Raw genomic sequence first — 12,971 nt, forward strand, 5'->3', positions numbered from 1 at the left:
AATAGTAGTGGAATCTCAGAGTTTCCTTTTGTGTGTGTGTGTCACGTACCTGAGACATCAGGCTCATGTGACCATTTATAAAACTGACATAAATTTATTAGGGCAGATTCTAGTCGTGCTGTTGACTCCTCTGTTTGCTTTTTAAAAGTACAAGCGTGCTACGTGTTGCCTGTAACCAAACCAGCTGAACACAAAATTGTGGTCACTTGTAGGGTTGGCAGATCCTGGAATGGTTTGGACTGAAAGGGACCTTAAAGCCCATCCCGTTCCACCCCCTGCCATGGGCAGGGACACCTTCCACTATCCCAGGCTGCTCCAAGCCTCATGCAGTCTGGCCTTGGACACTGCCAGGGATCCAGGGGCAGCCACAGCTGCTCTGGGCACCCTGTACCAGGGCCTCCCCACCCTCACAGACAGCAATTCCTTCCCTGCCCTCTGGCACTGGGAAGCCATTCCTCCTTGTGCTGTCCCTCCATGCCTTGTTCCAAGTCCCTCTCCATCGTTCCTAACAGCTCCTTCAGGTACTGGCAGGCCACAGTTAGGTCACCCCAAATCTTTTCCAGGCTGAACAATCCAAATTCTCTCAGCCTTTTCAGATGGTTGGTGTCCAATGAACAGGAGAAAATCTTGCTGTATTGAAGCTGTATTGGACATTTTCTGAGAAACAGCTCCTCAGACTTGCTCGTGGAGCAAAATGCAGCACTTGTGGCACATGTGAGGGGAAGTGTTTGTTTCTGGAGACAGATCTTCAGCCAGGTGACTCAAACATCACCTCTCTGTTCCTTCCCTGGTGCCTTCACCTTTCAAATGCTGGCTTTTATTTTGGGTTGAGTCTTGTGGACCCAGAAGAACTGCCAGGCTGTCCCCTTCGAGGTTGCTGGATATCTGTGAGCCCTGAGAGCTTCCAGGCTAAAAATCTTCAATTTCCTCAGTGTCACCACTGAGTAGCCTCAGAGTGGCTGTGGTGGGGGCTGGATCACCCCAGGTCTTGCTTACAAAAATAAAATCAACAATACCCACTTTGGCAGAGCATTTTGAGCTTTACAGCCAGACCACAGTGTCTTTATTTTCACTGTTGGTGTCACTTGCTGAAATATTCTTGCTGAGCCCTTGAGCCAGCAATCCCAGACCTAATGACCCTCTCCCCAACACCCTTGAGTCACTCAGAGAATTTTTTATTTGTTTGTTTTGATGCACTTAAAGAACAAACAGCACCTGATTTCCACAGACAGAGTCTTTGGGGGAAAAAACACCACCCCATTAATTACGTATTTTTCTTTTTTTTAAATGCTGCCTATTATCCCCCCATCTAGAGGGGCCCATTTCATACTGTGAGTGGTGCTTGGCACCTGCGAGGTGCTTTGGGAGCCCCTGGGTGTTGTCCCTGAGTCCCCTTTGCTTGTCCCAGGGCGCGATGTCGGCGCGGCGCGCGCTGAAGGCTGTGCTGGTGGATCTCAGTGGCACCCTCCACGTCGAGGACTCAGCCGTGCCGGGTGCGCAGGAGGCTCTCAAAAGGCAAGTTTCCCTCTTTTTTAGGTTTCCTCTGGGAGGTTGTGTCGGTGCTGTTTGCACAAAGGGGTTGGGTGAGCAGGCCTGGAGCAAACACGCTGCCAAATCCTTTAACCTGTGTTTATGCCAGGAGAACGCAGCGAAGAGTGCAGCTATTGGTGTCACCTGAGTTCTGCTGTTTTCCTCAGTGCCTCTTTCTGTGTTTTCTAAGCCTTTTCTAGACATAAAACCACCAATATTCAAAGTGTCTTCACTGGTTCACATGTGAGACAGCCGAAGTTGAGTTCGGGTGAATTACCTCAAAATCAGTTCAGCTGAGCTGGTCTTTGGGTCTTTGTTTAACTACAGGAACCTGATCGTCTGTCAGGGCTTTTAGATCTGTGCTGAGATAAAACGGGATAACAGAAAAGCTTGGTCTAGTGGGCAAGGCAACCTCTGCAGAGTTCTCGTTTCCTTCAGACAAAGCTTTTCTTTGTTATTACTGTTTTCAAAGTTTCTTTCTGCTAGGTAAACAACCTTATTTTTTTTTTTAGTTTGAGAAGCATTTGGTAATACAGCCCATCTTTTGTAGGAACTTTGGCACATTAATAAACAGGGCAGTTAACGCTTTCTCTTGTGGTGAAAGGGTGCCTAAAGAGACCAAGGCACAGCAAAGTGATTTATTCCAACCAAGTCAGTGGTGAAATAGGACACACAACCCCAGGAATATTTGTAGTGTTTTCCTGGAGAAGATACCTTGCAATGGACAAAGAAAAATCCCAAAGTGATAGATCATATTATCATGGTGTGAATGAAGGAGGACACCTTGAGATTCTGGGACACTAAAGATTAATCAGGATATAGGAGCAGAACTGAACTCTCTACTGGAGCTGTGTGGGCTGCTAAGGGGGTTTCATACAGCTGGACTGTTGCTCAGAGGAAAAGTTCACAGAGGGATTAGGAAGCTGCATTTTCCACAGGTAATGCTGTGGAAATGATTATATCCTAAAGATGTAAAATTGCAAGGAAGTAAAAACTGCTGAAACATTGGGTTCTCACTCATTGCCCTTCCACTCACTGCACTGTGTTTCCTGCTGCAGGGACAGCTTGTGCCAGGTGAGAGTCAACGCTCTTGAAAATCCATATAATATCTGTGTGTTGTCACAGGTATGGAGGGCAGGTGTCAGAGAGCAGCCAGGTCTTTTAGCTCAGAGGTTTGAAAAAAATTATTATCCTGTGCTTTTACTGCCAATCCATGTCCCTGTCCTTCCTGAAAAGAAGCTGGAATGGTTGGCATGCAGCTTACTTAGGGAACAAATGGAGTGATGCCTATTTTAGGGTTACTGCATTCATAGATCCTTATTGAGGCCCATAGGGAAAAAGCATATTAATTTTTATTTTATTATCAACCAGGGGGCTTTTTTACCAGCTCATACCTGTGGAGGGTCAGTGTAAAACAAGAGGTAAACAGTAGAAGGAAGTGGCAGGTGCAAGCAAGTCTCCAACTTTATTCTGATGTTCTCCACACAGTCCTGATGCCAGTGTTTGTTTCTATAGCAACAGAGAAAGTGATGGTGGGGGAATAATTAAAGGGAATGCTGTTGAAACTGTCACTTAAAATTATTTGATTGTTTGGTAGCATTTTCTGTCAGCACAGGGCAATAACGTGGTTTTATGTGATACTGGTGTTCCTCAGGAAAGGGGGAAATGGCTGCAGAAGCTGATATAAAACCACCACCAAGGTAACACAGGCTCCTGGAGCATCCTGAACGAACCACAGCTGCTGGGAAACTTACCCAGCAGTGGAGTTCAGTATATTAATTCAGCAACAAGCTTCTTTTGTTTGCTTATGTTGATCCAGAAGGTGGGACTGGCCTTATTTATTGTGCATTTTGAATAAAAACACTTTTCAAATTAGTTATCGTAGATGTGCTTGCTGCTGCTGTGAAGAGGGAGTTGGAATCATGTTTTCCTCAGGAATCTTTGTGGTAGATGGGGGAGAGGAGGGAAGGATGACTTGCCTTGGTCTGGCAGGTGTAATTCTTGCTGTCTGTTCCACATCACAGAAGTTTTTGTGTGGTGCCAGTGTTCTGTGTGGTCACCTGCAGCCTTTAGGTCAGTTTTTAGCCCCAGAGAGAAGCACAGATGTGAGAACAGGAGGAGCCTGTGTCCAGTTTCCCCCTCTGTCCACGCCAGGCTGCGCAGTGCCCCGGTGACCGTCCGGTTTGTGACCAACACCACCAAGGAGAGCAAGAGGGACCTGCTGGAGAGGCTGACGGGGCTGGGGTTCGACATTGCGGAACACGAGATCTTCACCTCCCTGACAGCAGCCAGGAACCTCCTGGAGCAGCACCAGGTGCGGCCCCTGCTCCTGGTGGACGATAAGGCCCTGCCTGATTTCACAGGTGAGGTGCTCAGGAGACAACTAATTAGCGAACAACAACTAATGAACAGCTGAGGAAACGTTGTGCTCTCGGTCACAGACAGACCGCTAGCCATGGTGGAGCCTGAAATGTGGAATTCTGCAGGGTCATAAAGGTCCTTCCTTCATTTTAAATCAAAGATCAAACAGCTTGAAGTTACATCTTCTTGAGGAGCAGTGGAAATGGCAGCCAAGGCCTTCAAATAGTCAGGAATTCATGTAAAACTCAATACTTGCCACTAATTTCCAGTGTGAAAAAGGAAGTAATAGTTATCACCAGGTCACTGGAGCTTTACTGGACCTACCAGTGCTGATTTTTTTTTTTTATAGTAAAGATGTGTCAATTTGTGCAATTCCTGACTTCAGACAGAAATTTTACTCATAAAGAGCTGAAAAAACAGTGCATAGGCACACACAGCAGGCTGTTTCTCTCTTAATAGATTATTATTAAATGCAAAATCTCCAGGCTGTTATTGTTGCTTATCTTATATTGAACGTTTACGTTTCACCCCACGAACTTGGATACTTTCACTGGTGACAGAAGGTTCATCATCACCCTGGCTCCTCTAAATTGTCATCCCTAAAGGCCTGGTTAAAACCTGCTTTGCTTTCAGATGCTCCCATTTCCCTCCCTCAGCAACAAGGGGAGTAGAAAATGATGTGTTCTCACTTGGACATTAAGAATAGCAAAGATACCCACGTTTTTAACATACTCAGAGTTGAAAACTGTGTATCATATACTCAAAATTTTTTATTGAAAGTCAAGGCAGCAGCAGTATGGGTGACCTGCCACTCGTCCCTGCCCCTTGCCTTACAAACTGAAATATTCTGGCTGCGTAATTTAAGAAGGTTCTAATCTTGCCAGGATCCAGGAATTTCCTGTTAAATTTTGGTGCCATTGTCTGGTCAGAAGTCTTCAGGGAGGTCAGTGTTCAGGAGAAAAGCCTCTGTGAGAGCAGTGGAACCTGATAATCTGTTCTGCCTAACATCGTATCCAGTGAAATGTGCCCCCAGCCACATTCTGTATTTGTGCTCCCAGGAAGGCTTTCCTGGGTGAGAAACAGCAGAGGCAGCAGCTCATTTGCTGAGAACATTTAAGTCAGCTTAATCTCTATGGTTTTGGGATCTTTTCATCAGTTTTGCGGGAGCTGCTGCTAATTTTGTAAGAGATGGCACAGACAGAGGTATCATGGGGGCACATCGGTGCATTATCTGTATTGCTTGGGTCTGGAGTGGGTTGTTTGTTTTGTTTTTGCTACAAGGGGCTTGGCTCACATTTCCTCAGTGCTGCTCTTGGAACATTTAAGTACAGTGGAGAGTGCTTTAAATTCCTGTTAATGGCTGCTATTGAGCTGTTCTTGGCTAATCTCTCTATTAAAGTTGGTCAGGGATGGATGAATGGAATCCTTTCCTGGTTAAAGGACTCGGATGCTTCTAGGTGGTGACACAAATACACTGTGGCATCTTTGGGTGGATGCTTTGCTGGCTGAGCCAGCTGAGGGATGTGCAGCAGGAGACCTCAGCCAGCAGAGCCAGCCAGGAGCTCTGGTTGTCCTGGGGAAGGTGGAGAGGGTGTGTTTGAACGTGGAACAAAATCCCCAGTGAGTGCAGGCTGCAGCTGATAACGTGTCATTAATAAAACCCTCCTGTTGGTGCTGCTCTGCTTCCACTCTTGGTTCTGTCCCAGGGTGGGACTGCAGTGGAGCTGTTCCCAAGGGCACTAATCCTCACTGTAAAAAGACCTTCCAGAAAAGCCCAGATTAATCTAGGGTAACAGCTTCTGGGCCATGCTGCAATATCATCTTTGTTGTCGGAATCAGACTGATGCGTGGAACAACAGAGTTTCCTGTGATTAGAGGGAATAGAAAAGCTGCATGGGATTCACTTGAATTCCTGCTTTACTGTCTTACAAAGCACATAAATATATGTGGAGAGGGATTCTCAGTTGGGAAGCAGTCATTCAACGAAAAGAGGGATTTTTGTATCCTGCTGCATTTCAGTGGGAGCAGTGACAGAATCATCCCACAGCTGCTGTTAAGACTGTCCAGCTCCAGAGTCCTGTTCACACTGGAGGATGGAACAGTCTGGATAGACCAGAAGCTTCTCCACAGATGCTTTCTTAATCTATAAAAGACACAAAAGCAGTCTCTGTGACATGTCTGTGTTGGAAAATGCTCGTTTTTGACTGAAACTGACTAAATGCACTTTGCTGACTGTGTGCTGCTCAGTGTGAATTAAATCCTGTTTGCTCAGAGTCTTGTTCTGTTTTCCCAGGGATTGGCATGGATAACCCCAATGCAGTGGTGGTGGCACTGCCTCCTGAGCACTTCCACTACGAGATGATGAACAGAGCCTTTCGGTAAGGCAGCCCCTGGCAGGGATTGAGTGGGGGCTGGCTTGTGCTGGGCTCTCTCCTCTTTCTGGGAAGGAAAGGGTGGTAGGAATGTCACACATTACACAGTGTATGAGGCAGCCACTAATCTTGATTGGATTTGGGTTCTTCACTATGAACTTCAGGCAGTCCAGACCTCATTTTTACAGCTTTCAGTCTAAGTAAACTGCAGAAGTACAGTCACAGCTGTCACTGAGGGGGAAAATTTAGCAGTGCATCCAGGGGAAATACACAAAAACAGGGATGTGGGGATGCATTCTCAAAATCACAGAATTATTTGGGTTGGAAAAGCCCTCCAAGACCTGATCCCCACCTTGTCACCAGCCCAGAGCACATCCAGGCCTTCCTTGGACACCTCCAGGGATGGAGACTCCAACACTTCCCTGGGAAACTCCTTTCAATGCCTGACCACCCTTTCCATGGAGAAATTCCTCCTCATGTTGAACCTGAACCTGCCCTGGCACAGCTTGAGGTCATTTCCTCTTCTCCCAGAGGAGAGGCAGATTCTGTGTTCAAAACCCAGCCTTCAGAGCCTGAGTGCTATAGGGAAGGAAATCCAGTATTTAGGGTGGATTTTTCCTTACCTACCTAATGCAGGATGTCCAGCAATATCTTCTGAAGCATCTTTTGTTCAGGAGTGGCCAGCACAACCTGTTGGACCAGGTGGACTATGGAGCTGATCTCTACTGTTTTATTTCTAAAGCTTTTTTTGTCTCTACACTAAGGGGTAGATCAGATAAATTCCATCTGTGACCATCCATGAGCCAGGCTGCAACAGTGTGTGCAGAGCCATGTGTCCTTCTCTCTGGTTCTGGCTTGACTCCACACTCTTGATTTTTACTTGAAAAGCCTTCAGCTTGAAGACACTGGCTGTGAGCCTTTTGCTAAGTGTAGCCCTGGTGATGTGTGTGATTAGCCCTTCCTCCTCTTGGCTCACAGGGTGTGGCTACCACACAGTTTTGCACCTTGAAATCTGATGAAAACCCTGATTTCAAACACCTTAGTCTGTCTTTATACCCATAACATTGGAAGAGGGAGTATCAATTACTGCCCACCAGTGTCTTGGGGGGGTTTCTTGGAGCAGGAGGCCGATGCTGTCCTCATCTGCTGCCAGTTCTGTGTTACAGCAACAGGTGTTGACCCAAACTGAGCCTGTCCGCCTTGTTAGTGCACCTTGCCAAAGGCATTGATTTTGGAGTTTTGATTTGGATCATGAGGGGATTTCACAACTGCATGTGCTTAACCTATTGAGTATCCCAGTGCTTGCATCATTTATTGACTGGTATTTCTGTCCTGAATATATTAGTTGGTGAATAATACCCATTGTTTGCTTCAGGCTGAAGACCAGGACACTTAAAAAAACTCAGGATGAGCTCTGTCTGATCTGTAACACCTCACTGATTTGTTCTGGGTGTTTCCCCCAGGCCTCTGTAGGGGATAAACTTTTGCTGGCATCGGTTCTGTTAGGCCCAATGGAAATACTGACCACTGGCACATTCTCTTCTTGTCAAGCCTCACCCTATTCCTTCTCCTTTATTACTCAGATAATTAAGTCACTTGGGATTTGCCTTGAAAATGGAGTTGCATCGGGATTGCAGAACTTTGAGGTGAATCTGATTAAATGCAGGTATCTGCAGTGCAGATTCCTGTGTCTGTGCTGGTGATCTGGGCTCTGGAGGGATAAGGGAGGCACTTTACAGCATTTTTTACCCGATAGTGCTTAAAATAGGACAGTTGAACTGTGCCCTAGGAGTGCCTTTTCCTCTGCACTGACTGTGAGGAGCCCAGGCTGACTAATTACCTCGTAGGCAAGTATTCCATTGACACCCAACATTAACTTGGGTAAATCTAACCCAACACGAGTCCCAAAATGAGATACACAGAGTCTGGCCATTCTCCAGGCACCACTTGAGATGACTGAGACTAAATTTCTCTTTCTGTATATGCGGGATTTTGATGCCACATTTAAAAGAATTCTCTCAGGTGAGATCTCTCCTGCAAACTGCTGAACATAGTGGTTGTGGTGATGCTGTCAGATTAATTTTTTCTGTGTCCTAGAGGCATCCTCCCATCGTGAACGTGTCTGGCTGCTCACAGAAGCACAACCCAGCTCTCTTCTTGTTCAGCTGGCTTTGGAATGCATTGATTCAATAGGAGTGTTTTGTGATAATTAAGTGAAATGAAATATCATTTATGTCCTGCTCAGAGCTTCCAGGCTGCTCTGCAGACATCCTCCAGAGAGAATCCAGCTCACCTCAGCCAGCCTCTTACAACAGGGGCAAAGCAAGACTTTGTTTCTTTTCTTAAAGGCTTTGGTTTGGTTTGGTTTGGTTTTGTTAACCAGGGGTTAAGGGGGAAATGAATCCTCCTTTCTGCTCTGAGAATAACAGCCAGTGTTTTACACTGTTGTGATAAAGATTGGAATGACCTGCATTACCTGGAGAAAGTGTAAAATCAGAGGGAAAAGCTTTGGCAGCCCAGATGCTGTCTGGAGGGCTCTTGTTGGGAGGGGAGGACAGCAATAATATTGCTGTGCTTGGTGGACCAGGAGCGTTCCTCTAGTGCAGCACCTACACAGCTTCCCTTTGCTGCAGGACAGGGGGATGCTGTGTCTGCTGTAAGGAAAATCTGCAGGGCACATAACAGAAATATGAGAATCAGAGATGAGGTGCAGGTTCTGTGGAAGCGAGCCCGCTCAAACTCCCACGGTCAACTGGGGAATTCAGAGGGACCGGAATGCATCAAATGGCTTTGTGGGGTTTTTTATGTTACCTGTTACTGTAATTCCTTCAGTGCTAAAATACAAAGTTAAGGCCAAATGATTCATCCTCTACCTGTAAAAAATTGTTCCCTGTGAGGGTGGGGAGCCCCTGGCACAGGTTTCCCAGAGCAGCTGTGGCTGCCCTTGGATGTGTCCAAGGCCAGGCTGGACGGGGCTTGGAGCAACCTGGGACAGTGGAAGGTGTCCCTGCCCATGGCAGGGAGGGAGATGGGTTGAGCTTTAAGGTCTCTTCCAACCCAAACCATTCTGGGATTCTGTGAGGCCTTCAGCTGTAAATATAATTTCTTTAACATAATTTTTGTACTCTCTTCTTCATTCATTCTATAGGTTGATTTTGGACGGGGCACCTCTCATAGCGATCCATAAAGCCAGGTATTTCAAGAAGAAGGAGGGGCTGTGTCTGGGACCTGGACCTTTTGTGACAGGGCTGGAGTACGCGACGGACACCAAAGCCACCGTGGTGGGGAAGCCAGAGAAGACCTTCTTCCTGGAGGCTCTGCGGGGCACGGACTGTGCCCCCGAGGAGGCCGTCATGATCGGAGATGTATGTGGGCACAAAACCCCCCCTGCCCTCACCTGCCTGGCAGTGCAGTGCTGCCCTGCATGGTGTGCATGGCCTGCACAGCAGGGTTCCAAAGGATGGGACTGTCATTTCTAGAGAGAAAACAGAGCTGGGGAAGGGTCTGGAGCGCCAGGAGAGGGCTGAGGGGCTCAGGCTGGAGCAAAGGAGGCTCAGGGGGGACCTTGTGGCTCTGCACAAGTCCCTGACAGGAGGGGGCAGCCGGGGGGGTCGGGCTCTGCTCGCAGGGAACAGGGACAGGAGGAGAGGGAACGGCCTCAGGCTGGGCCAGGGGAGGTTTAGATGGGATATTAGAGAAAAATTCTTAATGAAATAGGAGTTTGAGCACTGGCGCAGCTGCCCAGGGCAGTGTTGGAGTCCCCATCCCTGCAGGGGTTTAAAAGCTGTGTGGATGTGGTCCCTGGTGATATGGGCTAGTAGTGGCCTGGGCAGTGCTGGGGGAATGGTTGGACTCCCATGATCTTAGATAGGCTTTCCAGCCTAAATGATTCCATGAAAGTTCACAGGATTTAGTGTGTGATCTATGGGGTTACCTCTCTTCAGTCGCTATTTGATCAGGCAGGGAGCACATAGAAAACCACTCCTGTGACAGTGTGACCAACAGGTAGCTGGAAGATCTGACTCTGTGTTGCTGCTTTTAAGTGATGTGGAAAGCAGAAAAGGTTATGGAAGTGTCTGTCCCTGCTAACCCACTGCTCTCCTGCTGTGTCCCAGGACTGCAGGGATGATGTTGGTGGTGCCCAGCAGGCAGGCATGCGTGGGATTTTGGTAAGGACGGGTAAGTATGCGATGGATCGGTCGTTTCAGGAGACAGTGGTGCCTTCAGTGATCTCACCCTGTGCCCAAAAGTCAAGGTACACTCTGAGCCCTGGGGCCAGCCCTGGTGCTGTGTGACAGCCGTGGTGCTGTGTGACACTCCTTCCACATCCCTGCTGGGGTGATGCAGAGGCAGCCTGTCAAGCAGGACATTGTCACAACAGGGCTAGAGCACAGCACAGACCCACCCCCAGATGATGGCAGGGTGACCAAAGTTGTAGCTGGGGACAGCTGCTCTTGTAGGTGTGAATTTTTGCTCTGACTCAAAAAATCCTGAGCAGTAATCACAGAGCAGAGAGAACTGTTACTGTCACACTTCAGATTGCCAAAATCAGTCACAGCAATGTAACCTCTGATTGTACAGGAGTTTGGTGACATTCCTCATTAATTACACTGGTTGTTATAAATCTAGTTTTGATTTGCATAAAAGTGGAACCTGGAGGGATTGGCAGGTATTTTCAGTGTTGCTGATGGCCCCGTGGACTGGGTAAGGTCTCTTTGAGGTGGCAGCTGCTCATGCTCATGCAGCCGTGATATGCTGAAAATTGAGGGAAGTAATCCTCCTCCTCCTCCTCAGAATAGTCTTTGGAGATGCACTCTTCATCAGGAATTGTAGTGATAGAACAGGGAGTATTTGGTTCAAAATCAAAGATGGGAAATTCAGGTTAGAGATTTTAGGAAGAAATTCTTTCTGTGAGGGTGGGGAGGCCCTGGCACAGGGGCCCCGGGGCGGCTGGGGCTGCCCCTGGATCCCTGGCAGTGTCCAAGGCCAGACTGCATGAGGCTTGGAGCAGCCTGGGATAGTGGAAGGTGTTCCTGCCCATGGCAGGGGGTGGAACTGGATGAGCTTTAGGGTCTCTTCCAAACCAAACCATTCTGGGATTCTGTGATTCCAGGTATAAGTGAAAATGACATTTTAAGAACCTACAATGTGGACATTTGCCAGTACTGCAGAGTAAACCAGTGCAAGTAACACTTGCCCCTGAAGGAATCTCCAGTAGGGCTCAGGGTTTGTTAGGGAAGCCTTGTGGGATGTTTGTTGCAGGAGAAGCCCAGATGGGCATTTTCCTGGTTGGTACTGCTGTAACAAGGCTGTAATTTTTAGGGGGAAAAAAGAAGGCTACTCAGAGGAGTTTGGTAAAGGGATCTTTGTGTTAATCTGTTACAGGTAAATATCGGCCAGCAGATGAAGACAAAATCAACCCAGCTCCCTACTTAACCTGTGAGAATTTCCCAGAGGCAGTGGAACATATCCTGAAGCAGATGCTGTAAGAAAGGGAACAGCCAGCTTGAAGAAACATCTGTTTCACACCATTTTCCTCATTCTTGCTTCAAAAATTAAGGTCCCAAGATCAATGCATGCGTGGCATCCATCAGAAACCTGCCCAGGCTGTCAGGGGCAGGGGATCTGTATGGGCCTGGCACAGTCACACACACGGTGTGGCAGTGTTTTTCTTATTTTCACTTTTCAAAGAATACCTGATGAAAAGCCCCGTCTGGAAAGTGTCACCTTCTGCAGAATCAGTTGAACTGAAAACATGCACTGAAAACATTCAAGTAAATAAAACTCAAACACCAAGAGAGCCTCAGTGGGCCTATAGTGATTTCAGAGTGTCTCTGCTCTGCTCTGCTCTACCTTAAAGGTAGAGATTATCCACTTTTAGAAGTTACTCTTAAATGGAAATATCACCATTGATTAATAATAACTACTGTGGCTGTCTTTCACTAGAGCAGATCCTGTTATTTGCTTTTCAAATTTTACATAAAATTAAAAACTGTCAGCATTTTACAGATGTTTTAATTAGATGCTGTTATTAAAAAGAATGATACAGAAACAAAACTCTGGTATTAAATGCCTTAGAGACTGTGACTTCTTAAAATTAGGCTTCAGCAGGGTCCTATTAATGCTACAGTTGCAAAATTCCACTGTTGTTGGGGATTTTTTTGTTTCTTTTTAATGTTATGGAAAAAATCCTTCACAAGCCATGGGGACAGATTCCAGTTTTTACAGTTGGTTAGCAGAGCTGTAAAAGGAAATTTAATTCTGTAGTGTGCAATGCTTTTCCTATGCACTACATCCCCCAATATGAACCAACTTTGTAATGATGGTAAATGGCTTTTCTGGTCCATTTGCAAACTGTAATAATCAAAGTCCTTTACAGTTGTTTTACAGTGCTCCTGTGTGTTAAATTATTAGGTTGCAATTATGCATTACTGGAGTATTAACCTTATTGAAAATACAGTTTTGTGTTAATGAGCCGTGCTCGTTCCTGTTAAACAAAACCATGGTGATGAATGAATTCCTTGCATGTGACAGTGTCTCTGCAGCCTCACTTGGTGGGTGGTTGTGACGTTCAGATTCAGTCTCTGTCAGAAACACAATGGGCGGATGGAGGAGATTTTGCAGTAGAAACACAAGAATAAATCACAGAATCACAGAATCATTTAGGCTGGAAAAGTTGTCTAAGATCATGGAGTCCTACCATTCCCC

The 12,971-nt window shown here is 46.8% G+C and overlaps 1 protein-coding gene across 1 annotated transcript; it reads left to right on the forward strand.

The window, feature by feature from the left end:
- Positions 1-1,362: 1,362 nt before the first annotated feature.
- On the forward strand, positions 1,363-12,924 carry HDHD2 (haloacid dehalogenase like hydrolase domain containing 2). The gene is made up of 6 exons (XM_008640925.2): positions 1,363-1,515; positions 3,685-3,893; positions 6,185-6,269; positions 9,412-9,628; positions 10,379-10,442; positions 11,649-12,924. Exons 1-6 carry the CDS (start codon positions 1,415-1,417, stop codon positions 11,750-11,752), a joined length of 780 nt encoding a protein of 259 aa, XP_008639147.1. The 5' UTR covers positions 1,363-1,414; the 3' UTR covers positions 11,753-12,924.
- Positions 12,925-12,971: the final 47 nt, after the last annotated feature.

This window comes from Corvus brachyrhynchos, unplaced genomic scaffold (assembly GCF_000691975.1).
Source record: "Corvus brachyrhynchos isolate BGI_N302 unplaced genomic scaffold, ASM69197v1 scaffold8, whole genome shotgun sequence".
In the NCBI taxonomy this organism is placed as follows: Eukaryota; Metazoa; Chordata; class Aves; order Passeriformes; family Corvidae; genus Corvus; species Corvus brachyrhynchos.

What these genes read in the sequence shown, in the direction of transcription:
- HDHD2 (XM_008640925.2), top strand. Translation starts at nt 1,415, where the DNA reads ATGTCGGCGCGGCGCGCGCTGAAGGCTGTGCTGGTGGATCTCAGTGGC. An exon ending in GGCCCTGCCTGATTTCACAG is followed by an intron (nt 3,894 to 6,184) that starts GTGAGGTGCTCA and finishes CTGTTTTCCCAG; the next exon opens with GGATTGGCATGGATAACCCC. An exon ending in AGGCCGTCATGATCGGAGAT is followed by an intron (nt 9,629 to 10,378) that starts GTATGTGGGCAC and finishes GCTGTGTCCCAG; the next exon opens with GACTGCAGGGATGATGTTGG.